Source organism: Arachis stenosperma, chromosome 9 (genome assembly GCF_014773155.1).
Source record: "Arachis stenosperma cultivar V10309 chromosome 9, arast.V10309.gnm1.PFL2, whole genome shotgun sequence".
Taxonomy (NCBI): Eukaryota; Viridiplantae; Streptophyta; class Magnoliopsida; order Fabales; family Fabaceae; genus Arachis; species Arachis stenosperma.
In genome coordinates this window covers 144,116,848-144,144,389 of record NC_080385.1, presented here as the reverse complement: position 1 = coordinate 144,144,389, position 27,542 = coordinate 144,116,848, and the positions used below count along the sequence as shown (strand labels likewise).

At 35.7% G+C, this 27,542-nt stretch overlaps 2 protein-coding genes across 6 annotated transcripts; one reads left to right on the top strand and one right to left on the bottom strand.

Annotated features, from left to right (window-relative positions):
* The first annotated feature begins 11,814 nt into the window (after nucleotides 1-11,814).
* On the top strand, nucleotides 11,815-15,180 carry LOC130947826 (probable ribosome-binding factor A, chloroplastic). Of its 5 annotated transcripts, none has more exons than XR_009072821.1 (6): nucleotides 11,815-12,100; nucleotides 13,008-13,115; nucleotides 13,370-13,753; nucleotides 13,887-14,060; nucleotides 14,377-14,575; nucleotides 14,855-15,180. XR_009072821.1 is itself a non-coding variant. In XM_057876546.1 (6 exons), exons 2-6 carry the CDS (start codon nucleotides 13,101-13,103, stop codon nucleotides 14,881-14,883), a joined length of 711 nt encoding a protein of 236 aa, XP_057732529.1. In that variant the 5' UTR covers nucleotides 11,815-12,100; nucleotides 13,008-13,100; the 3' UTR covers nucleotides 14,884-15,180. The 5 variants fall into 5 exon arrangements, 4 of the variants coding, with proteins under 4 accessions (XP_057732529.1, XP_057732527.1, XP_057732528.1 ...); XM_057876546.1 differs by having other exon boundaries at nucleotides 13,896-14,060; nucleotides 14,377-14,494; XM_057876544.1 differs by having other exon boundaries at nucleotides 14,377-14,494.
* A 10,484-nt stretch (nucleotides 15,181-25,664) lies between these two features.
* Nucleotides 25,665-26,305, bottom strand: LOC130948088 (uncharacterized). Its single transcript, XM_057876791.1, has 2 exons — nucleotides 25,892-26,305; nucleotides 25,665-25,786 (listed from the first exon to the last, which is right to left on the bottom strand). The coding sequence occupies exons 1-2, from the start codon at nucleotides 26,124-26,126 to the stop codon at nucleotides 25,701-25,703; spliced, it is 321 nt and encodes a 106-aa protein (XP_057732774.1). The 5' UTR covers nucleotides 26,127-26,305; the 3' UTR covers nucleotides 25,665-25,700.
* Between the last annotated feature and the right edge of the window lie 1,237 nt (nucleotides 26,306-27,542).

Sequence of the window (27,542 nt, the reverse complement as noted above, 5' to 3'; positions counted from 1 at the left end):
CATAGACTGAATATCTGAATTCATCAAGCTCATTCAGCTGAAGCATTCGCTTAATTCCTGCAGCTTCTGAATCAAGGTTCAGATACCTGATTACCCAGTAAGCTTTATGCTCTAGCTCAACTGACAAGTGACAGGCTTTGCCATAGACCAACTGGTAAGGGGACATGCTAATGGGAGTCTTGTACGCTGTCCGGTATGCCCAGAGAGCATCATCAAGCTTCCTAGACCAATCCTTTCTTGAAATACTGACGGTCTTCTCTAGAATCCTCTTAAGTTCCCTGTTGGAAACTTCAACCTGTCCACTTGTCTGAGGGTGATAGGGGGTTGCCACTTTATGATGGACTCCATATCTCTACAGAAGAGAGTCCAGCTGTCTGTTGCAGAAATGGCTTCTTCCATCACTAATGAGTGTCCTTGGGACACCAAACCGGCTAAAAGTATATCTTTGAAGAAAGCTCATTACCACTTTGGCATCATTGGTGGGCAAAGCCACATCTTCCACCCATTTGGACACATAGTCAACTGCCACTAGAATATAGTTGTTTGAATGTGAGGGTGGGAAAGATCCCATGAAATCAATACCTTACACATCAAACAACTCAACCTCAAGAATCCCTTGCCGTGGCATTTCATGGATGGCAGGGAGATTCGTAGCTTTTTCACATCTGTCACAGTGTTTCACAAATGCTCTTGAGTCTCTGAAGAGAGTCGGCCAGTAAAACCCGCTCTGAAGGACCTTTGTAGCTGTCCTTTCACCACCAAAGTGACCTCCATATTCAGAACCATGACAGTGCCAAAGAATCTGCTATTTTTCTTCATCTGGGACACACCTTCAGATGATTCCATCTGAACACCTTTTAAAAAGGTATGGTTCCTCCCAAATGTAGTACTTTGCATCAGTTAATAGCTTCTTCACTTGTTGCCTACTGTACTCCCTTGGGATAAAATTCATCGCCTTATAATTTGCAATGTCTGCAAACCATAGAGCCTGCTGAATGAGGAACAATTGCTCATCCGAAAACGTCTCAGTCAAAGCTGTGGGTGGTTGTACTCCTGATTCAAGCTCAATTCTGGAAAGATGGTCAGCTACTTGATTCTCTGACCCTTTCCTGTCTTTTATCTCAATATCAAACTCCTGAAGGAGGACCACCCATCTAATTAATCTTGGTTTAGAATCCTGTTTGGTTAGAAGGTACTTCAAAGCAGCATGATCAGTATAAATAATAACCTTAGAACCAAGTAAATAGGACCTAAACTTATCAACAGCATACACAACAGCTAATAATTCCTTTTCTGTAGTTGTGTAATTCTTTTGGGCATCATTTAACACACGACTAGCATAGTAAATAACATGTACAAGCTTACCATGCCTCTGTCCTAAAACAGCTCCTATAGCAAAGTCACTAGCATCACACATTAATTCAAATGGTAGATCCCAATCAGGGGGAGCTATATGGGAGCAGAGGTAAGGTTTGCTTTCAGAGTTTCAAAAGCATGCAAACAATCAAAATCAAAGACAAAAAGAACATCAGCAACCAACAGGTTGCTTAGAGGTTTAGCAATTTTAGAAAAATTCTTTATAAATCTTTTATAAAATCCTGCATGACCCAAGAAACTCCTGACTGCCTTAACATTAGTTGGTGGTGGTAATTTTTCAATTACCTCCACCTTTGCTCTATCAACCTCAATTCCCTTACTTGAAATCCGGTGTCCAAGCACAATACCTTCTGTAACCATAAAATGACATTTTTCCCAATTTAAAACAAGGTTTGATTCTTGATACCGTTTCAAGACAAGAGATAAATGCTTAAGGTAGGATTCAAAAGAATTACCAAAAATAGAAAAGTCATCCATAAATACCTCAATAAACTTTTCAACCATATCAGAAAAAATTAAAAGCATACACCTCTGAAAAGTTACTAGAGCATTGCAAAGTCCAAAAGGCATTCTTCTGTAGGCAAATACTCCAAATGGACATGTGAATTCTGTCTTCTCTTGATCTTGAGGGTCCACTGTAATTTGGTTATATCCAGAGTATCCATCTAGAAAGTAATAAAATGCATGACCAGCTAACCTCTCAAGCATCTGATCAATGAAAGGCAGGGGGAAATGATCCTTCCTTGTAGCAGTGTTGAGCCTCATGTAGTCTATACACATTCTCCATCCTGTGATTATTCTTGTGGGAATAAGCTCATTCTTTTCATTCTTGATTACTGTCATCCCTCTTTTCTTGGGAACTACATGCACAGGACTTACCCAAAGACTATCAGAAATAGGATAAATAATTCCTGCTTCCCATAGTTTCATTACCTCTTTTTGGACCACCTCTTTCTTGGTTGGATTGCATCTCCTTTGTGGTTGCATAACTGGTTTAGCATCATCTTCAAGGAGGATCTTGTGCATACACTTGGTTGGACTAATCCCCTTCAAGTTACTAATGGTCCACCCAAGAGCTATTTTATGACTCTTGAGCACTGAAATAAGCGCCTCTTCCTCTTCAGGCTTCAAGGAAGAGCTAATAATCACTGGATATGAGTCATTCTCACCCAAGAACACATATTTTAGAGAAGGGGGTAAAGATTTGAGCTCAAGCTTGGGGGCTTCCTCCTCTGCTCTAGGCGTGTGAACCATAGTCTTCTAGGGTGGTGAATTATCAACTTCAACTAATTCATACTCAGAGATAGGATCCAGAATGTCATCAAGCACCTCAGCTTTCAGTACCGCTTGAACAAGTGGTTCAATAACATCTATTTTTATACACAATTTAGAATCATTAGGGTGCTTGAAAGCTTCAAAAATATGAAAGACCACCTGTTCTTCATTGACCCTCAGGGTTAATTCACCATTTTGTACATCAATCAGAGTTCTACCTGTAGCTAAAAAGGGTCTACCAAGTATAATAGAGGATTTTACCTCATCTTTCATGTCTAATATAACAAAATCAACAGGAAAAATGAATGGTCCTACTTTAACAAGTAAATCCTCAACAACACCCACAGGTAATTTAATAGAAAGATCAGCAAGTTGAAGAGAAATACGAGTGGATTTTACCTCCTCAATTTGAAGCTTTTTCATTACTGAAAGTGGCATTAGATTGATACTAGCTCCAAGGTCACATAAAGCTCTCTAAATGGTGACATCTCCAATGGTGCAAAGAATTACAAAGCTCCCAGGGTCAGGCATCTTCTCAGGAAGGTTGTGTTAAATAATTGCACTACATTCCTTGGTTAACACCACTGTTTCTTGTTCCTTCCAATTCCTCTTGTGGGTCAAGAGTTCTTTCATAAATTTAGCATAGAGAGGCATTTGCTCAAGAGCCTCTACAAAGGAAATGTTGATCTGTAGCTTTTTGAAGACATCTAAAAATTTAGAGAACTGCTTTTCTTTGGAAGCCTTCTGAAGTCTCTGAGGATATGGCATTTTTAGCTTGTATTCAGGAGCCTTTGGCAATGTAAGATACGTGTCTAGAGAGTTAGGAAACGGGTTGTCTGCACGCTTTGGAGGGGCGTGCTCCACTTCTTCCTTTTTCTCCTCTGGAGCATTCTTTTCAACTAGCTCTTCATTGGCCCTTGTCTTAGAGCCAGCTGTTTTACCACTTCTCAATTGAATAACCTTGCAGTCTTCTCTTGGGTTCACCACTGTATCACCTGGAAATGTACTTGCAAACCTCTCAGGTATTTGCTTGCTCGGCTGGCCCATTTGTACTTCCAAGTTTCTAATGGAGGCTCTGGTTTCCTGCATAAAACTCCTCATCATCTCCCAATTAGAATCTTCCTTGGATTTAGAGTTAGCCTGCTGCGGCTGAAATTGGCGGTTATTGTAATTGTTCTGTTGGAAGCCGTCCTGATTTGTATGCCACCCATGTGTTGAGTAAGTAGACTGATTTGCTGAAACATAAGCTTGTTCTGAGCAACAATAGCATTAAGAGCTTCTGTTTCCATGACACCCTTCTTCTGAGGAGCCTCAGAGTTCACAGGAGTATAAATATTGGTTGCTAGCAACCAATTCAATAAACTCAATAGTCTTCTCCGGTGTCTTCTTCTTGTGCAATGAACCTCCTGCAGAATTGTCTAAACACATCTTGGATATTTCACCCAAGCCTTCATAAAAGATGTCTAATTGAGTCCATTTGGAGAACATGTCTGGAGGGTATTGCCTAGTCAGTAGCTTGTATCTCTCCCAAGCTTCATACAGAGTTTCACCCTCCTTCTGTCTGAAGGTCTGAACCTCCACCCTAAGCTTAGTCAGCTTCTTTGGTGAGAAAAATTTTGGTGAGAATCTTAGTAACCGCCTTGTTCTAAGTATTCAAACTCTCCTTGGGTTGGAAATCTAGCCATAGCTTTGCTCCAACCCTCAGAGCAAACGGGAAGAGCATGGGTTTGTACACCTCTGAGTTCACTCCATTTGTCTTCACAGTATCACAAATCTGCAGAAAATTGGAAATAAATTGATTTGGGTCTTCGTGGAGAAGATCATGATACTGGCAGTTTTGTTGCACCAGAGTGACCAATTGTGGCTTCAACTCAAAGTTGTTCGCAGCTATGGGAGGCACCACAATGCTTTTTCCATAAAGATCTGCAGTAGGAGCAGAAAAAGAGTCAAGCACTCTCCTTTATTGCTTATTCTCATTAGGATTTTCCACATTGGCATTATCAACATCATTAGGATCCATAATGGATTCTGCAGCCTTGTAGCGTCTTGCTTGTTGTAAACGCCGCCTGAAAATCCTTTCAGATTCAGGATCAAAGTCTAAGAGATGTTCTTTGTCTCTGTTCCTGCGCATAAACAAACAGAAAATAAGAAAAGATGGGAATCTCTACGTCAGAGTGTAGAGAATTCCCAATAAGCTAACCTGTGTAAAATAATAAAATAAAAAGACTAAATAAAATAAATAAAAAAATTTTGAAAATTAACAAGGAAAAATAAATAAGAAAATTAAAATAAAATTAACTAGGTGACACCAAATTTAATTTTAAAAATTAAGAAAAAATATTATTGCTATTTATTTATTAAATTTTTTTTAAAGACAAAATAAAACAAAACTAATAGAATAAAAAAATAACAAAAATAAAAAATGAAAATAAAAAAATAAAAATAAATAAAATAAAATAAATAAAATAAAATAAACGGATGAAAGAAAAAAAATCGAAAATAAAAAGGAATTAAAAAGAAAGAGGAAAACAGGGGCGGGGAGTTCGGAAAGGAAAAGGGAAATAAATAAAGAAAAAAGAAAAAAGCTGGGTAAACAAAAATCAGGAAAAAATAAATAAAAAAATTATAAAAAAAATTAATAACACTAAAATAAAGCTAATTAAAAGAAAAATTATCTAATCTAAGAAATCAAACAACGAGTAATTGTCAATCACAATAAATCCCCGGCAACGGCGCCAAAAATTTGGTGCAGTATTTATAACCCACAAACTAACCGGCAAGTGTATCGGGTCGTACCAAGTAATACCTTATGTGAGTAAGGGTCGATCCCACGAGGATTGATGGATCAAACAACAATGGTTGATTAAATTCCTTAGTTAGATAAACAGAATAGTATGTTGAGTGTTCAAAGAGTATTAAACAGTAGACTAAGAATTTCAAAATGCAAGCAGCAATGAGTTGAGAATAAAATATAGAGAAAATAGTTAATGCTTCAGAGTTATCTATTTTTTCGAATTAACTTTTTTTACTAACTATTTTAATCATGTAGGATTTAATTTATGGCAAACTATATGTGACTAGACCCTAATTCCTTAGACATTATTTCTAGTCTCCTCTAAAATTCATTAACTGCCAATTCCTTTGTCAATTAATTCCAATTAGAAGGTGATGATCAAATTCCAGTTTATATGCCACAAGAATCCTAATTATCCAAAAATAAGGGGATTATATGTCACGTATCCCGTTAAATCCAAACAACTAGAAATTCAGGATAATATGTTTTCAAGCTGTTATTCAAGTAAAGAGCTTTTTCAAGTTTTACAAGAACTCAATTAGAACATGGGTCATACTCCCGTTCCACCCAAATTCATAAAATAAAGAACGAAAACAATTATTAGTTGCTCATGGTTCAGAGAAGAAAACTAGGATTGTAAATTGGAATGGAATAATGTTGTCTTCGAATCACCCTGTTGGCATTCCTTTTATAATTAATCCTAATTAATTTAAAATCTATCTAAAACTAAAATAATATCTTTTCCTAAAATAAGATTTTGAATTTAAATTCAAATTAATTAACAAGTCTTCAGCTAATGGGTGGGGACCACTTGTTTTGTCCATTCTGCAGCTTCTAATCTGTGTTTTCTGGACTGGAAACTGGGTCAAAACAGTCCAGAAATCACCCCAGCATTTTTCTGCATTTTCTACACGCGGCGCATGTCACGCGTACACGTGGCGCATGTCACGCGTACGCATCGATGGTCTTTTCTGTGAGTCACGCGGACGCGTCAGGTACGCGCACGCATCGCCATGGAAAGATTCAGATCACGCGCACACGTCAGTCACGCGTACGCGTCGCTCCTCGCTGATATCTCCTTCAATTCTTGAGCTCCTTCCAATTGTATAAGCTTCCTCTCCATCAAATCCAGCCAAAAGCTACCTAAAATACACAAAATTGCAAAAGACTCAAAGTAGCATCCATATTGGCTAAAAGATAATTAATTTTTTATTAAACTCAACAATTTAAGTGCAAATTCACTAGAAAAAGATAGAAAAGATGCTCACGCATCACGAATGCGGATCAATTTAAACCCGGGGCATTTCAAAAGCTTACAGATAAGATGAATGAGAAGTTTTCTGTATGTGGCCTCACTATGAAGCACATCACAAATAAACACAAGCGACTAAAAGAAAATATATGTATGTGGCTGAGATGTTGGGTTGTAGCGGCTTTGGATGGAATTCGGAAAAGATGTGTGTTGAAGTAGATAGCAAGCAAGTATTGGAAGCTATCGGTGTTGAAGCATGCAGTGGAAAAGATGTTGAAGAAGATGTAACTCCGGGGTCTACATTTGCTGCGGCCACAGTCGGTGGCTTGGGATTAGGCAGCGACGATGTTGACATGGAGGATTTAGCTGCTGCTGAGAGTGAACTACTCAAACACCTTTTCGACCTCTTTTATTCATCAAGTGAGAGAAATCAAGGACGTTAATCTGCAACTAAAAAAACCAATGATGCTACAATCCTATCAAATTTGGCTGAAACTTTTAAGTCTGCAGTAGAAGATCAAGGAAATTTGGGGTAAATGCAATGAGTGGGATAAATGACCAAGTGAATCTGGGCTAAACATTGAAGAATCTTGGCTTTGACACAATGGAGATAGTGCAAGTTGCAAAAAAATTTGTGCAAAATCCAGAATTGAAGGCAACCTTTTGGAGTTTGGATGAGGAAAAGGCGACATTCGTACGAGATATAATGGATAAATTTTAGCTATTATTGGTGTAGTTGGTCTAATTAGTTGTTAGCTTGTTAAGGTATATTGCTAAACATACTATGGGTACTTGGCTATTATCTACAGGGGGTTTAAGTAATTGTTATATTATTAAAGTACAATAGCTATATTTGCACTTAATCTATGCATAAACTAACTTTTAGTTGTAATCTGTAATTTTATCTGTTTGGTTTATGAACTGATTTTTTTTGTTTATGCACTTAAGTAAGCTATCCTTAAAGTTATTTAGTTCTGTATATTTACAATCAAATTTTGCATTTTATTTGTTGATTTACATAATTATTATCTTAAACTCTAATAGTGTGCATTTTTATTTTTACAAGTATGAAAGAGAAAAAAAATTATATAAGCCTTAGGGCTCATGCAAGTTGATTGTAATAGTTTTGGCTTTAAAATTCTGCACTTTATTATATTTGGGCAAACCAATATAAATTAAATGTGGAGTACTGATGACTTGCATCATCTACCTCTTTCTCTACTTAAAAAGGGCCATAAAAAGAGTGTAATCACATTCAATTAAGGCAATTTTATTAACTAAATGTTGGATATTATGGTACATTGCTTTGAAATGAGTTTTGTTGAATTTCAGGTGAAAAGAGCCACAAAAGAAAAAGGAAGCAAGAAAAAGAAAGCTGGGCGTGGCACGCCAGTTAACAACTCCAGAGAAGCAAGTGAAAGAATTACAATGGGCATGGCATGCCAGTTATCAAGTCCAGAGAAGAAATCCATGCAGCTCACTATGGACGTGGCATGCCAAGGCCAGGCGTGGCACGCCAGGAAGATGAAGCACAATGGGCGTGGCACGTCAGTTATAAACTCCAGAGAAGGTACAATGAGCTTTACTATGGGCGTGGCATGCCAGGGCCAGGCGTGGCACGCCAACTATACATTCCAGAGAGCACTATTGAAGACACACAAAGTGGCGTAGCTCGCCAACCATGTGAATTACACTGGGTGTGCCACTTTGGCTCGAAAGCGTGGCACACCAATCTTGTTCGTGTCTGGGGCATGCCACTTAAGCTCTAGGCATGGCACGCCAAGCTTGAAGAGTTCTATACCACAATGGACATGCCACTTGGGATCAAAGACGTAGTACGGCAGTTCATGGATCCAGAGAAGAAGGATGCAACTCTAACACTGGGCTGCCACTTGAACTCGAAGGCGTGGCACACTAGCACAAGCCTACAAGGAAGAAGAAGACTGGGCGTGCCACTTGGGACTTAAGGCGTGGCATGCCAAGACAAGATAACCATGGGCGTACCACTTGAATGCTGGGTGTGGCACGCTAGCTACTGAGCATGGCACGCTGGTGTTACTTTCCAGAAAGGAAGAATGAAGTCTCCATCAAGGGCGTGGCACGCCAGCTACTGGGCGTGGCACGCCAGTGTTACTTTCCAGAGAAGAATGATGAAGTGCTTACTATGGGCGTGACACTCCAGACCTGGGTGTGCCACGCTGGTTCTAGTTTCCAGAAAGATGAAGAAGGGCCTTGCTAAGGGCGTGGCACGCTAGACCTAGGCGTGCCACTTTAGTTCAAAAATCCAAAGAGGGAAGAGGAAGAAAAGGCCTTGGGTGTGCCACTTGGGTTCGAAGGCGTGGCACGCCAAGTTAGCTGCATGAGAAGGGCGTGCCACTTGGGGAGCCAGTCATGACACGCCAAGCCAAGCTGAGGAGCTAGCCGTGGCACGCCAGTCACCTGACCCATTTTATTAGTTTTTCCTCTCCTATTTTCAATTGTATTTTTTTCTTTTTTTGTAATTTTCTTTTTTCTAGTAGTAGTAGTAGTATAAATACCCCCTGAGAGTACTGAAGATGGGGATTGGCTAGGTGGTTAGCGTGATTGGTTAAGTTTTAGTTTTACTTCACTTCATTTCTTCCATCTCTTGTACTTTTCTCTAAGTTATGAGTAGCTAAACTCCCTCTCATTGGGAGAGAGAGTTTTGTTGTACTTGATGGATTAATGATAGTGAATTTCTTCTTCTTTTCACCTTCTCTTTGATTTGCTAGAAGGAATTTCGTTCTTAATGTTTAGTGTTCAATCATCTTGGAAAAGAGGTTGAATGCAAAATGGGTTTCATGGGAACCTTGGAAAAGGAAACATGAAATCATGCTTGAAATCCATTCTCACACTTGAATAGATCTAGGTTTTGGGATTGGATATGGTGACATGAAATTCACCCATTATTTGGATCTATGAGGATGTGTGGTATAATCAGGGACCAAGCATATCTCTCTTCATGAGCAATTAGACCAAGGAATTGGCTGATTATCAAGATTTGAGAGATTGAATCACCAAGAAATTGTGGTTCAATCAATCATGATTGCCAAGAGGTCAATGAGTTACATGATTGAAGATGAGATGAGCTGAATTTAATCCAAAGAGAGCAACATCTCCTAATCCCAATGAATCTTCCCTATTCTTATCTTCCCTATTCTTTATAGCTTTCTTTAATTTCTGTTATTCCCCATTCCCATTTACAATTCAATCATTTATGTTCCAGCACTTTACATTTCTGCCATTTACTTTTCTATACTTTATTGCTTTCTTTTACTTTTAAGTCATTTATATTTCTGCTATTTAAATTTCTGCACTCCACAATCTCTATTGATTATCTTGACTAAATTCACCCATTAACTAAAGTTGTTCAATCAATCAATCTATGTAGATTCGACCTCACTCATAGTGAGTTATTACTTGACGATAATTTGGTGCACTTGCCAGAGAACAGATTCATTTTATATGGGGAGTGAATTTCGGTCATCAAGTACACCAAAATAAGATCAAACAAAACACTTTCCATTGAATTTTCTATACAAAGGATTTCATTACAGGTTAAAGACTCAACAAATAATTGTATGTTAAGCAAACTTATACCAATATAACTGTTATGCTGTTAGTTGTCATGCTTCATTGTATAAATACATTGCCAACTAAGATAACAACATAAATACAAGAGAAAAAGTCTATGTCATCCCAAGAGCCATCAATACTACTAGCACTTTTTCCTGACAACTTGTAACTTTATTATTTGCTTCTTTCAAGTTTGCTCCTTATTGTTTGCTTCTTCTAAGCCTGCATCAAATGTATATCATACAGTACTAAGTAGCCGTCAACTCTAATTACTCAACTAAAGTTTGATTCTTTTTCTATATGTAAATTGGACAAAGTGTTTAAAATATGAGAACTCAATTGGAGTACTAGAATTCAATTCTTTAATACAATAACATAAGAAACTCAATTGAAATTTAAAAAGTACAATGACATTGATGATGTATAAAAGGCACTCATTAACATACATAGTGTAATAATTGTAAAACATGCTTATAGCTAGCTTATATGCCAAAAAACAGATTTACTGCAGCATTTCATCAAACCTAAAATGGAAGTCACGGAGAAATGAACAATTGGTAAGTTGGGTGAGAGATTGGTGAGCATCAGCATCAAGTGCTGTCACAGTAGCTACAACTAACATTAACATAGTCTATAAAAATTTTGTATGCCAAAATAAAATTCATTTTACTACTACATTCACTAATAGAAAAAATAAAATAATAAATTAAATAAAATACTAAAGGAAGAGGAGGCCGAGAATCATAATGCCCATATGATTTTCAACTAAAAAGATACAAAATTTAAAGTGACAAAGCAATACTCATTTAAAAAAACACTGGGATCAAGGGTTTAAAGGCTTCAAATATTATCCAATTTATATATATGTTTAGTAATCTAACACAATTAACACTCATTCAATGTCACCAATTCTTGATTTTTTCAGCATAACAAAAAAAATTAAGCAACTTTCCTCAACTGATTCTCAATTAAACTTTGGAAGAGCAAGAAATTGATAGGAAGAAGAACATTATACCTGGCTTTCATGAAAATTGAACGCATACAGAGCGGAGAAGAGGAATCGACGACAAACAAAACAAGGGACAGAGCTATCCGAGGAAACAAGCATTGGATACGGAGATGGAATAGAGGATTTAGGGTAGATATGGCTAGCGTGCAAAGTGAAGACATCCACCTTCTACAACTAGAAGTTCATCACCATTCTCTCTAAGGTGACCGATGGCCATTCACAAAGGAAGAGAGCAACTTAAGAGAAAGAAGTTTTTTGGGGATAGGAATAACTGACGAAAAAATTTTGAAAAAAAAGAGTTTTTATTTTGTTTTATTTTTTTACTTTTAATATTAATTATTTTTTAATTTAATTTATGAAGACAAAATAATCATTTTTAATTATGTAGTATTCCTGTATTTTACAACTAAATATAATATTAAACACTATATTAATATCATGTCTATTATTGTCAAACACTATATATAAATACAAATATTATATATCTGTCTTAAATATATTCCAATACATACACAAACCAAACCGAGCCTAAAAAAATATAGCCCAGCCTACTAATCTCTTGTCAGATTCACTCACTCACAGCCCCTCGTCGTCTCCCTCACTGGTTGCGGCGTCTTGCCCTCACCCAAGACCCAACCACTCCTCAGTACTCACACACACTGCCCCCCGGTTCTTTGGGTGCCGCCGCTCGCGTCCGCTCCGCCGTGCTCTGCCTCGCTCGCTCGTCTTCCTTGTCGTCAGTCCTCTTCCCTTCGCCCTCTAAACCCAACTCCCTCCATAACTGCCGTGCTTACATCCGGTAATCCCTCTCCCCTCTCTCCCTCCTCTGATTTATGTTGGATTTTAATAACGTAATCGTGGCAAGGTCTTTATAATGCTTGGTCTTAATTTTGATTTGTACGGTAGGGGAATAAAATGGAAAATCCAGTGTTGCTTATGACTGATTTCGGTGGAATCGTGAATTTCTGTGGCAGTTAACGGAGAAAAAAGGAAAATCCAGTGTTGAATTTCTATAGCATAGGAGAAAACAGAAAATCCAGTGTTTAAATATTGTTGGAGTCTTTCTGAACCAAGGGATGGATGAAATGTGAAAAATATACGTTGTATATGTATTTTATTAGATTTATTTTTGGTCTCTTAGAACATCCACAGCAGACAATAATAACTAGACTACACCTTATAGTTTGTACTTGTAATTTATTGGAGTGCTTCATCTCTCTTGCTAATTATACTTTCAGTTGAACATCTTTCTTCATTTTTATTCAATTAGATGGTGTAAATTGTAATATTATATATTGTTACTCAATTAATAAGAATTATGGAGAGAATTGGGGAATGGGAAATGGGATCCATGTGGGGACTGCAGGGAGACGGGGAATGGGGATAGGGTTCAATTATCTCCCACGGCGGGGATTGGGCCGGGAACGGGGAGGGTTTTGGGGTTTGGGGACGGGGAGCAGGGAGGCCTCCCCCGCCCTCGCCCCGTCCTGTTGACATCCCTAAAGCAACATATGAAGGTGTTAAAGATGTGTTTTGATTAAATTTAAAGGGTGCTCATAGTTGCGATTTTATTACCATGATTGAATAATGTTTGGATGTAGATTAGTTTGGTTTTGATAGTAACTTTATGTTGTTTTCTCATCTGTTTTACCTTGAATTCCCCTTCTTGTATTGGCTTTTCTCATTTTCCTTCCTAGATTTTTCAGTAAAACGAATTATGCTTTTTTATCTTCCTCCGGAGTTGATGTAAAAGCTACGAGTTTACTACCTTGGCAGTTTGGCAATTGTGTAAGCGACATATGAAGGTTTTAAAGGTGTGTCTTGATTAAAGGAGTGCTCCAGCGGATACTGATAGTTGCGATTTTATTACCATGATTAAATAATTTTGGATGTAGATTAGTTTGGTTTTGATAGTAACTTTATGTTGTTTTCTCTTCTGTTTTGCCCTGAATTCCCCTTCTTTGTATTGCCTTTGCTCATTTTGCTTCCTAGATTTTTCAATAAAACGAATTATGCTTTATCTTCCTTCGAAGTTTATGTAAAAACTGTGAGTTTATTACCTTGGCAGTTTGGTGAATCTGAGAGAGCAATGACATACCTGCTTTATCCACCACTGATATTACCATGCCCATGTGGATGGCGGAATCACATCCTTGCACCACCAAGCTCAACCGCAACAATAATGAACCCTGTTCAGAGGCGTGGTCTTAGTGGAAGTGTGCAGCCAGGGCAGGATTTTGTTGGTAGGAGTAGGAGTAGGAGCGTGAGGTGCATGGCCAATCCTAGGAGAGTGAAGATGGTGGCGAAGCAGATTCAGAGGGAGCTTTCTGATATGCTCCTCACAGACAAAGTCTTGCAGTTTGCGGTTCTTCCAGAAGCTTCCTTGGGCGCTGACCGCTACCTCTCATCTCTGACCACCATAAGTGATGTTGAAGTCTCTTCCGACTTGCAGGTATACTGTTTTGTGTCTTTTCCATATTCAACAACTTATATTTGGATGATTCCTTGCTCACCTAATTGGTTTGGAACAGCATCAATTTCGCGGTACTTTGTTTACGTGTAATTTGATTGCTCAACAATGATAGGTGGTTAAGGTGTATGTGTCCGTTTTTGGAGATGAAAGAGGGAAGGAAGTTGCCATGGCTGGATTGAAGTCTAAGGCCAAATACGTCCGCAGTGTGCTGGGCAGGCGTATGAAGCTTCGCTTGACTCCTGAGATACGCTTTATAGAGGATGAGTCTTTTGAGAGAGGAAGCAGGGTAAGATTGTGTTTATATGGTTACACATCTGTTGCTCCTTCCACATTCTCTTCCTCCTCTCTTCTTTATCAAGATCCCAAATTTTGCATTTTTCTTTAGAATACACATAACATAGCTCATAACAAACTTGCTTGTCACTCTTTCTTGTATTCTGGTATAAACATATATGTCATCATCCACCAGCATGCTTCTGTAGCAAGTGCTCACTTATGCATGGCATTTTTTTGCCCCAAGTTTGAGTAACTTTTAGGACACTTTTGTTTTCTTTTCTGTGAGCGATTACTGATTTGATGCATCCACCATTTCAAAATTTCAGGTGATTGCAATATTAGATAAAATAAAAAATGAGAAAAGTTTGGAGAATCAAAACGGGGAGCTCTCGGATTCATCTGCACATGATGATGATAATTGGGATGATGTAGATCCTGATGAAGGTATCATTTACGTGGACTAGCTGCCTCTCACGGTGCGTCATTATTTTAGCTGTTGATAGACAAAGCATTCAGAGTTGATAGGTATGTTTAATCAAGCATTCATGATTAATTTCTGATGGCTAGTTTTAGTTTACTTTTATTAACTAGACTAGACTTTCTTTTGGGGTTGGAGGGGAGGGGCGTTGTGCGACGTACGAGTTTTCTTAGCTTTAGAATGTCTGATTATGGCACCCCAATAGTGTCGTTGCTGTTGCTATTGAAGTTTTCCTACAACTGTAGAGGTCTCTGCATAACCAGAATTTAGAGCAAGAGATTTTGTCATATGTTAAGTACTGAATTCATTACTTATTGGAAGTGCAGGGAAAGTTGGCTATAGAGTGGGGCTATAAGTTTGGTAGAGATTGATGCCATGCCATTACCCGATCATGAAGCCAACCCAATGTCAACACAGTTGCCCACCCTCGCTAAGAATCATATCGTAAGATTTTCTCTCCTTATGTAACTGTTACCCAGGTTTGGGATGTCAGTATACAAATAGTTTTCCTTAGGTAAGTGGAAACTGGAAATGATAACATTTGCATTTCCCAAGAACTTTATGGTTAATATTGCTGTCCGGATTTAGGTGTCAAGCAATATTGCATGTAAATTGTAATTCTAGAGTTTATTTGGTTGTGATTTGGTCTTGAGTTCTCAGGATTAGCCACTTGTTACTTTTCAATGGCGGCTTATGGGATACAGATAGTAGCAAAAAATCGGAAGAGGGTATATTATCAAATGTGAAGAACACTAGGGAATGAGATCGCCATCGATAAATAGCGTTAAACAATTGTAACTTAAAAACTCCCGAGACAGCAAGACCTCTTTCTGACCACCGGAAATGGTCTCTTGAAGAAGGAATTTCTCCTTCGAACTAAAATTAGAAAAAATTCTGCTTGCATTTTAGAACTTAACTCTTAAGTATAAATTTTAAAATTTATATTTAATCTTTTTAATTGCATAAATACGAAAATCGGTAAGCATATTACTAGTTCCTAATAATTGTGAATAGTGATAAATATTTGGTTACATCTCTTGCTTTGAAAATATACTAACACAACTTTGCTTTTGTGGATAATATTTATATCAAAATAACATTGTTTGTCAACATAAAATAATAAACAATCACCATATAAAAATATTTTATGGAAGGTTTTAGAAAGGAAGAGAATAAGAATCGTATATATTCTGCAATTAAATACATGAGCTATAATTAGTGTGAAGAAGACTCAATGTGGTGTGATAGAGAAATTTTTTATTGGTATAAGATTACATCAGGGATTATCTTTAAGTCTTTACTTTTTTACATTAGTCTTGGGAGTACTCACAGAGCATATCGAAGAGCTTGTGCTATGGTGCATATTTTTTGCTGATGATATCGTCTTTATAGAAGAGTAAAGGAAAGAGCTAAATAAGAAGTTGGATTTATGGAGAGAAGCTGTAGAAGTCTTTGGTCTGCGCATAAGCCGTAGTAAGACAAAATATATGGAATGTAAGAAAAACTCTAATACAGAGGTGAAGATTGGAAAAAACATCATACGAAAAGTTAAAAGTTTTAAGTATTTTAGATGCATCATACAGAATCATGGAGAGATGGAACATGATGCAAATAATAGGATTCAAACAGGTTGGTCAAAATAGTGGAGTGCGTTTGGTTTTATATGTGACAAAAAAAGTGTCTTTAAAACATAAAAGTAAATTCTATCGCACTGCGATCAGACTGATTATGCTTTATTGTATAGAGTGTTGGGCAGTTAAAGAGGAGTACGAACATAAGCGTGACAGAGATGAAAATGTTGAGATGAATGAGTGGTCATACGCGATTGGATAGAATAAAGAACGAATATATAAGAGAGAGTCGGAGTAGCACTTTTTGTGGAAAAGATAGTAGAACCGCGTCTCAGGTGATTTGGACATGCGAGAAGAAAACCGATAGAGTGCACCTAGTCAAGAGAGTGGATGAGATGAAAAATAAACAAGAGATGAAAGACAGAGAAAGACCATCAATAAGATGGTAAACATAATCTACATGTAAACGGTTTCTCTGTGAACATAATATATGATAGTTTAATAACGTCGTTTAATCAATGTAGCCAATCAAATTTAGTGGAATAAAGTTTTGTTGTTGTTGTATTACCAATACTAACAAAATAAACGATTATGAAAGATACTCTTACGGATATATGTTCCTATGTTTATTGTCTATCCTCTATCCCATGGTCCTTATGATTGCTGCCCACTTTTCCTATTTGGGGACTCTCTCGGATCACTAAATGGCAAGACCTCTTTATCCAAAGATTCTTATCGCTTTAACATTAGTTGAGATTCTTTTTGGGTTTATTGCAAAGCATCTCCAGTCAACAATAATAATACTAGACGTGACCTTCCATGTATTCTTACTTCCCTAGCTCCCCCTGAGCCCATGTCTCCACTAAAAGAATCAATATGATTCTTTCCTTCAAAATAAGCAGTTCACACCTGGTTTCACAAATGTACACACACGATGAGCAAACTCGTTGAGAAAAATTTAAAAGTAATATAGGGTTAAGTACGATTTTGGTTTCTAAAGTATAGGTAGAAAATTTTTTTTTCATTTCCAATATTTTTGCATACAAAATCGTTCTTAAGATTTAACTTAATTTTAAAATAGTTATTCGGACCAAAATATTCTTCTTCTTCTTTACTAAACTACCCAATTTTTCCTTTCCATCACAGCATCTCCTCTTTTTTTTTCTTCTTTTTTATCATCAATAGCACAATAAAAAGAGATCAGAAAAACACAAGAAATCAAAGAATAAAGAAATCAGAAGAATAATAAAATTAGAAGCACAACAACAACAAATTCAAATAAATAGAATCAGAATTAGAAGTACGGCAAAAATAAAAGCCGAATCAAAATCAAAAGCAGAAGAAACAGAAGTCATCAACCTCTGGCCGCCGCTGCCCTCAATGCGCCGGTTCTACTCTCCTTTTTTGTCTTCTTCCTCTTCCTTCCAACTGCCACCCACTGTTGACGTCCGTCGAAAGCCAGCAGCCACCACAAGCGCCGCCTCTCCCTTCACATAACACGTCATAGCGCCGCGTGCCACGTCGAGGGATTCGAAGCTGAAGACGACGAACTCGAAGACGACAAACTCGAAGACGCTTCTATCGATCCCACCACTCTCCACTCTCTACCTTCCTAACCTCTCACAACTGGCCTCACTCCTCTTACCCCCATCGATCCCCAACCCGATCCCAAACCTGCACCCTTCGATCTCCCGAAACTGCTGCCCACCACCTTCGATTTCTGGGACAAGGATGAATTCAAAGACCTCCCCATCGAACACCCTTCCTCCGATCAGAATGCTTCCTACTCCAATCCCACTTTCCTTCTCACCTATTGTAAACCCCACGTAATTAGTGAATAATTAGTTAATAAATTAATTATTAATCAAAGAAATTAGAAAATTGAATTTTACAGTTTAATGAGAAAAAATTAATTAAAATATGAATTTTGATACTAATTTTAAAGATTTTGACATAAAATTAGGCCGAAGAGACCAAACCAGACCTAAACTGGGTCCAAGGGCCAAACTAATCCACTTATGCATATGAACTTTAGCTCATATGCCTTTCTCTTCATATGAGAAGCGTTGAAACACTCAGCAAAAGGGGGGTAAGAACACTCCCAAGCTACAAACCCTTGAATTGAATTCAAATCCACATAACTCTCAACTCCAAGTTTCGATTGTCGCACCATCTGCGACCACGCATTCACCGTGTTGAGCTCTATAAAGTCCAGTAACTAATTTCGGTAAGACAACTCGTTTTCATCTCAGCCTCTAATCCTCCATAATTTTAAAAAATTTAAGGGTTTAGTTATTGAAATTTGATGTTTGGTATTTAGGCTCAAATTAAGCTTGAGGGATTAGTGGGTTTTGTTCAATTGAGGCACGGGCAAGGTAAGAATTCTCAAATCCTAGTAAATTCCATGATTATTTGTGGTTGAGTATTGAAATTTTATATATGGATGTAATAATATGTATTAGGAAGTGTATATGTGATTTTGGAACACAATTGTGGAGGTTGGAAGATTTGTTGAATCTTGAGTGTTGAAATCTTGGAGGTTGGAAACTTTGGAGGCTGAGTTTTGGTGCCAATTTGAGGTGTCTCTGGTTTAGGGAGAAATCGTTCAATATATGGTTTTGGTTTTTCGTATGTAATATATAATGTTTTCTGTAAACTTAGGTTATTGGTGCGGAATTTCTAACCACAAACTAACCGACAAGTGCACCGGATCGTACCAAGTAATGCCTCAGGTGAGTGAGGGTCGATCCCACGAGGATTGATGGATCAAGCAACAATAATTGAGTGATTAGCTTAGTCAGACAAACAAAAAATGGTTTTGAAGATTCAAAAGCATTAACAATAAAGGTTGATTCTGCAGCACTTAAAATTTTTTTGTAATACCATACTACCTCTGTTTTACTAAAGCTCTATGTGGTAGGGTGTTACATTATGGTATCAGAGTAGTTCATTCCTGTAGAGCCTGATGGACGAATTGACTATATTTCTGAGCATACTCTGGGTGTTTATAAATGCTAAATTAGATTATCTAACTGATATATGTGGCATGAATATTCATGAGTATGTACTTGGGACTTTGAAACATTAGACTTATGATATTGAAAATGAAACGTGTGAGTCCCGCATTGCCATCTCTCAATCAGAGTATTAACTAATGCCGACTGACATTGGATTACTCCATTCTAAAAAACGTGATAAAAATCAATCTCCCGTAAAATGCCCCTCCACAATTTGATTGTACGGATCCGGTGATATTAAATGATCACATATTAACATTCATAAACCCTTCAAAACATAGACATATATCACATTAATCAAATATAATCATAATTAATTAATTAATAATATTTAACATCTTCTCATTCTCATTATCACATAAACAATAAAATATAATTATATTAACAATTATATTATTAACTACTCAAAATATACTACATCTATATTTCAAAAATTTCACATTATACTTATTTGCTTCTAACAATAATTAATAAAATTAAAATAAATCTAAAATATAAATCTAATTATTATTATTACATCCATTAAAACTATATTTTCTAATATTTAAATCCTATTTATTTTTATAATAATAATTATTCATTATTTTATATTTATATAACTAGAATATAAGATTAAACTCCTCAATATATATATATATATATATATATATATATATATATATATATATATACCGCAAAAAAATTTGTTTATAATCATAAATAATTTATTAAATTCATATTTATAATTTACTGTTATTAACATAATTAAGTTACTACCTAAATTATACTAAACTAACTGTCACAATAATAATAATAATAATAATAATAATAATAATAATAATAATAATAAGGTTTAATTATTCTGTTAATTCTTATAGTTTTGCGAAATTTTCAATTAGGTCCCTATACTTTTTTTCCTTTTAATTGAATCATTGCACTAAATTTTTTTTTAATTAGGTCCCTACACTTTTTTTTCCTTTTATTTAGGTTCCTATACCAATTCTTTTTTTTTTAGTTGGGTCCTTATAAAATTAAGCTAATTACTACTAAGAAACACTTGATTGAAAAAAAAAATTAGTGTAAGGATTCAATTAAAAAGAAAAAAAAAGTATAGGGACCTAATTGAAAATTTTACAAAACTATAGAGACCAACAGAGTAATTAAACCTAATAATAATAATATACCTCAGTTAATTAATACTTACTCACTTCACTAACTAAATTATTATATTTAAACAACTTCAAATTTTTAACTAACTTTCAGTCCAATACAATAAAATAAATATTAATTACACATCTATCTAATAACAATACACACTAATTAATAATTAAATATCGATTTAATTACTCTGTTGGTCCCTATAGTTTGGCCGAAAATAATCCTCTACATCGAACCCAAAATAATCCTCATGTTCACCATCATCAGCACTGTCATCAAACCTATCCTCCTCAGTAGAAGGTTCTGACTCAGAATCGACTTCTACTTCTATCAGTCTACTATTTTCGCCTTCATTTGGGACATAATCTGGATCCGTTGATGTGATTTCAACCCCATTACCTTCTCTATAACCATCAACAGCATACACTATACCATGCTTCACAGGATCAGCAACTAAAGCCCTACCCATTCTAACGGCATCCACATCTGACTTCAACTCTTTCAGACCTACCTTCAAGTCCATTCCAGGTTCCTTCCACCATAGCTTTGCATAACCCTTGTAGCCTAGACCCTTCAGCAAAAACAATATCTCTTGCAGAGACTATTCATCTAATTCATAATGCAAGTCCTCCACAACCAACCCACCTAAATATTCTAGTCCACCTCCCGTGTCAATAAATTTTTCTCCGTGATGGAGCTCTATTGTGAACTCTGATTCTCCCATTGCTATACAACAAAAAAAGAAAAATGCTGATTAGTCATCCCCTAATCAAACATCACCAACAATGATAATGACTTCAATGCCATAACGTTCGGCAACTTTTGAAAGAATGAAGAATGGAAAAAGGTGTAACTCGTACCTTTGCAACAACGACGATAGTAGCTACTTCGATAAACAAGGCGACGATAGACAATAACAAACCTCGATCATACAATGGTGGAATGCAAACTCGTTCTCGAACTATCAGAAACGGAGATGGAGTGAAGAGGAAGGGTTTTTTTTGCCTCAGTGAAAATGAAGGGTTATTCCTTTATTAAGGAAGGGGCAATTTTGACAATACATAATAAGTAAATACACTCAAATTACAAAAAACGTTTATAACTGGGTATATTCTATTTTGGAACGGAATATTCCGTTACTCCTAACGTTTTTTGTCACTGTAAGGACCCAATTAAAACAAAAAATTTGGTATAGGGACTCAATTAAAAGGAAAAAAACTATAAGGACTTAATTAAAAATTTGGCCAAACTATAGGGACCAACAGAGTAATTAAATCTTAAATATCTAAATAATATATTTATAATAAAAATTAATTTAATTATTATTCAAAAATCTTTAAAATTTATTTTATTTTGCTGTTGGCTTCTAACAATTAATAACAATATTAATATTAATATTAATACATACCTACAATCTATTTAATAATAATTACTATAATAAACCAATCGTTAATGTTATCATTATTATTTAGATTAAATCAAATTATTTGGTAATAAAAAAATTTATATAATCAGAATGACTAAGATAATTAATAATGTAAAATTTTGGACGATTAACTTCTTTTATTTTTGGTCTCCTTGACATTGTTGATTGGTAATTTTTGGTTTTCCTTGCCGCTGTTTTTTGTTGAATTTTTGCAGGTTCAATGTAGGGGTGTTCGCGGTGCGGTTTGGTTCGGTTTTTGAGAAAAAAGTCATCCGATCCGATCGTTTAATTAAAGTACGGTTCGGCTTGGCTCGGTTTTTTTCTCGAAACCATCCGAACCAAACCAAACCAATTAAATTCGGTTTGGTTTGGTTCGGTTTGTTCGGTTTTTTCAATCAATTAAAAAAAATACTACCATATTATTTCACAAGTTATAACATTGAAATCGACAAACACAAATACACAATAGCTAACAATAGTAATAGTAATAATAATAATAATAATAATAATAATAATAATAATAATAATAATAGTAATAGTAATAGTAATAATAATAATAATAATAATAATAATAATAATAATATAGCACTAGTAGAAAAGCATTCTAATCTAGTTATACATTCTAATAATAAAGAGACATTGAGATGAATGGATTAATAGCAGGGTAACAAACTAACAATGTATCAGAATTGAATATATAGATATCATGAGTCAAGAGGAATGGAGTAAGTACAACAGACATTGAGATGAATGGATTAACAGGGTAACAATGACATCAATCCAGCATTCCAGCTCCCCTCACTGAAATTGTAAGCCTAAACATTCACTAACCTGGTCACCATCCATGATGCCATAATCTCTAAGATAAGTTGTTCAATGACATGCTTACGCCCTTCATAACATAAGCAAAACTGCCCCCAAACATGATCCCTACAATTCAAAAATCAATGGAAATATAATAAATCAGCTAAGAAATTATGATAATCTGGTAAATCAACTACACCATAACACCACCTTTTGCTCAAAGAAGATATTATATTGGAAATTACACTTGACATCTAGTAAGAATAATTGAAGATCAAAGTGTGACTTGTTCCAACAATATTCCAGCATCAATAATATGAACAATAAAATGAACAATGAACTGATTTCAATAAACTGAACAATAAAATAGATTGAAAAAATAAAATAGACCGAACAATATTCCAGCATCAATAAACTGATTCCAACAAGTCCTCAACAAAAAGCAATAAACTCAACTGAAGTTTAAATCAAGCACAGAACCAGCAATAAACAAGCACAGAACCAGCAATAAACAAGCAGCTGAAGTTTAAATCATTAAGCACAGAACCATCACTGAACAATGCACTCGGAGATCTGATGCTTGTGGATTCATTCAGAAGAGGAACTGGCAGCAATCCGGATTCGCTCATATTCTCACTTGAACTGGCGTCAAACTACATAAATACAATAAATCAAGGCCAGAAACACAACAACAAATAAATTAATAACCAGCAATAAACTGCACAACAATTAATCAGCAAATTATCAGCATTCAACAATTAATCAGCATTCAACAAATAATCAGCATTTAACAAATAAATTACCAAGTTATCAACATTCAACAATTAATCAGCAACCAGCAACAGCAAGGCAGCAAGCAGGACATTTCCAATATAATGAACCATTAAACAACAATAACATGAACCATTAAATAGCAACGCAGCGAGCAGGACATTTCCAATATATTCAACCATTAAACAGCAAGCCACTGAGCCAGCAACAAAACTTAGCCAAAAATTGAACCATTAATACTTACACTAATGAACAAATCAACAAAACTTAGCCAAAAATTGGTGGTCAGATACTCAGATATATAAAATTGGTGGTCAAATATATGAAATTTAAAAAATTATAAATTCAAAAATATCAATTTTGAAGATCAAATTTGTTAGTCGTGTCTACTCGGCCAATTGCACGTAGTTCATCTTTTTCTCCTCAACTATTTTGTTATTTTTCACATAGTGTAAGAAGTTCAACACTGATCCAGCAACAAAACTTAGTAACAAATCAACAAATCAACAGTAGCAACAAATCAACACTAATGAACAGAATGCAAATGGTAAACATTACTTGAATCGGTGGTTCGGGCTCCATATTGACTTGGGAGGAAGGCTGAGTGGGAGATTGGGAGGTGCTGCCGTGCTGGGTTGAACTGATGGGTTAGGGTGGTGGCGTCTCAACGGCGGCGGCATGGTGCTGTGCTGCCGTGTCGAGTCGGTCGGTGGTGGCTTCGTCTTGACCTGATGTGCGACGGCGTGGCTTCGGGTTGGCCTGAAGAGGGAGCGATGGTGGGTGGCTGGGTGCGATGAGTACTGAAGAGGGAGCGGTGGCTGGCTGGCTGGGAGCAGGTCGGCAGCCGGCAGGTGTGGAGATTTGGAGAAGAGGGAGCGATAAGTACTAAAGCCTGAAGGTTAGGGTATGGAACTATGGATTGTGGATTTGGGGGTTAGGGTAGACGGCTAGACGCAGTTTCGTTTGGGGGGTGGGGGTGTTGCGCAGTTTCGTTTGAAAGGGGGGGGTATGGGCGTGTCACGCGTGTGGGGGTGGGTTAGTAAACTTTTAGGGTTTTTTTACTAACCGGTTCGGTTCGGTTCGGTTCGGTTAGGGTTTTCAGATTCAAAACCGAAAACCGAACCGAACCAGACAAAAAACAGCAAAATCAGGTTTTTTCGGTTATCGGTTAATCCGGTTTTTGGTTTTTTCGGTTCGGTTCGTCGGTTTAGTTCGGTCCGGATCGGTTTTGAACACCCTTAGTTCAATGAAAGAAGAGAAGGGAAAAATGTGAGATTGGGCATGCTGGAGAGTGAAGAGATAGGTGGGTGGGGTTAGTTGATTTCAAAGTGGGGCTGGGCCTGCATGCAAGATGCGTGGTTGTTGGTATATAAATCAGACGGTTCGATTTGTGTATCTCAAATCTTGTAATCAGATCATTCGATTAATTTTTTTCAAATTAGATTGTTCGATTTTTTTATCGCATCCACCATACTTCTGTAAAACACGCCAGACCCCAATAACGCAGTTATATACCATGCTTACCTCCATATCAAAATTAAAAAAAAATGTACAGTTGTGTTTACAAAAATTTAATAGCTAAAAATCGTTATATGATAATTCAATTAACTTTATTAAATTATTTGACAGTTATTAAATATTAATTTTATATAAAGATAATTATATATAAATTTTTACTTTTATTTTTTAGGACTTAACTATTTTATATCTTTACTCTTTAGACATAAATTAAGATGGTTATTAATAAAATTTTTTAATTTTTATTTAAGAAATACCTAATAAATATATTAAAAATTTAATTTTTTATTTTTTAAACTAATAAATTTACCTTATGTGAATATTTGTTAGCTAAATCATATTTTTTAGGGGTAAATATTGTTTTGGTCGTCCTTAACTTTTAGGGTCGGAATTAAATTCGTCCCCAACGTTATTTTGGATTTAAAATCGTCCTCAACGTTTTAAAACGGTATTAAAATCGTCCTTTTTAATAAAATTTTTTTCTAAATGACAAAATGCCTATTTTTCACCCGTTCTTCTTCCATTAACAAAATTCAAACTACAAATCCTTCTTCTTCTTCTTCCATTAACAAAATTTAAAATTACAAATTCTTAAATATAATTAACAAAATTCAAGATTGTGATGAACAAAAACAAGAACAAAAATTAAGAAATTAGAGATTGTGATGAATAATATCAAATTCTCAAATCCAACGACAACAACAACAGATTCAGATTTAAAAACAAAAACAAAAAGAGTGAAAAAAACAACAGCATCTATAAGCAATCCAGAAACAACAATAGAATAAAAACAAGAACAAAAATTATTCTTCAAATCCAACAACAACAACAACAACAAAAAATTTAAATTTAAAAAAAAATAAAAAACAGAAAATGAAAAAAAAACAGGAATCCGGAAACAAGAACATAACAAAAATAAGAACAAAGATTAGAGAAAAGGTGGTTGCAGTAGCAGCAGCGACGTAGGGAGGGGAGCAGCTCGGCGACGACCTCCTTTAGCCTCGACGGAAACCACTGCAGGATTTGTGATGAATTTGAAAATTAGGGATTGTGATGAATTTGAAAATTAGCGATTGTAATGAATAAGAATAGGAATTAGGAACTTGAATCTTAATTTACCTGTGATTGTCATGACTGTGGAACTGCGTGGTGGTAGTGACAGTGAATCTAGATAGCAGAGAGTAGGAAAGGAAGGGGAAGGGAGGCGCGGCGGTGATGCTGGAAACGCGAGGAACACGATGACCACCACCACCACCTCTCTGACGACGACGAGGAATAAGAGGCGAGGGTAAGGGCCAGGTGCGATGAGGCAAGGCGAGGCGAGGCGAGGCGAGGACGAGGTGCGATGAAGCATGGGCAAAGGGGAAGGCGAGGCGTGGCGAGGTGAGGTCAAAGGGGAGGGCGTCGGTGACCACGACGGCGACGGCGAGACTTTTTTCTCTCCTTCTCTCTCTCTGAGTCTCTGCTTTGAGTTTTTGCTTCTCTATTCTCTGAATGTGAGTGAGAAGAAGTGAAGAACGAAGAAGAACCTTGTTTCTCTCTCTCTATTTTGTGATATACCTAAGGGTTAAATCGTCCAAAAGGACGATTTTAATACCAAATACAACATTGGGGATGATTTTAAATCCAAAATAATGATGAGCACGAATTTAATTCCGATCCTAAACATTAGAAACCAAATCAATACTTACCCCTATTTTTTATTTATTAAAAAGAAATAAAAAAATTATAAGATAATATATTTCTCACAAATTAATTTTTATACTTTACATACATATTTGATACTTCAACATGGAAAAAAATTCATATAGCTATAATCTGATTTTTTTAGTATATTATTATTTTTATTTTTTCAAAATATGAGGATAGTTTAAAAAAAATCAAAATCAAAAGATAATGGTTTGCAATTTTTTAAAATTCGACGTTCAACAAATCGGTGGGTCTATTATTTACAATATTATGAATTTTATAATTTTATAAAAAATAAAATTAAAAGGTCTAATTTTGATATAAAAATATTTTTAAATATATTTCTTTTATAAAAAATAAAATTGAAGAGTTCAATTTTAATTTTAGAAATTTTATAATTTTCTAAAGACAAAAATTAGAGTATTTGATTTTAATATAATTAAATTTTTTATTTTTTAAATTTTGTAAAATCAATTACTTCTAACTACTACATCATATTTATGAAAAATAACTTTGCTAAATAACTAATTAGAATATCAGTTAATTACTGCCAATTAATATGTAACAAGGAGGGAAAAAAACCTAAATTCACACACTGCGTTCCAAAACCGCGTTACTGCATTGCGCCGCCCACCACCTTTCCTCGCTTAGAAGTTGTCCCATTGTCTAGTGTCCACCACCGTCCGTCGAGTCTTTTTTTTAGATTTTATCTTGGAAGAAATGTGAATTCAAATTATTCTAAAAAAATATTCAAAATCAAAATTTAAAATTAAAAAAAATTTATCTAAAATCAAATAAAAACAAACATTCAAAAACCATTCGAAAACTAAAAAAAGAAACATATAAAACTATTAAAAAAATCTAAAACCTAAAAAAAGGGGAAGAAGCTACTTAGATAAAGATGTCTAAAACGTCTTTTTTTTAAGATATTTTTTAGTAATTAAAATTTAACACATATAATCAAGATTTAATTACTTTGTTGGTCCCTATAGTTTCGCAAAATTTTCAATTAGGTCCCTATACTTTTTTTCTTTTTAATTGAGTCATTGCACTTTACTCTCTAAAGTGAAATTCAAACTTT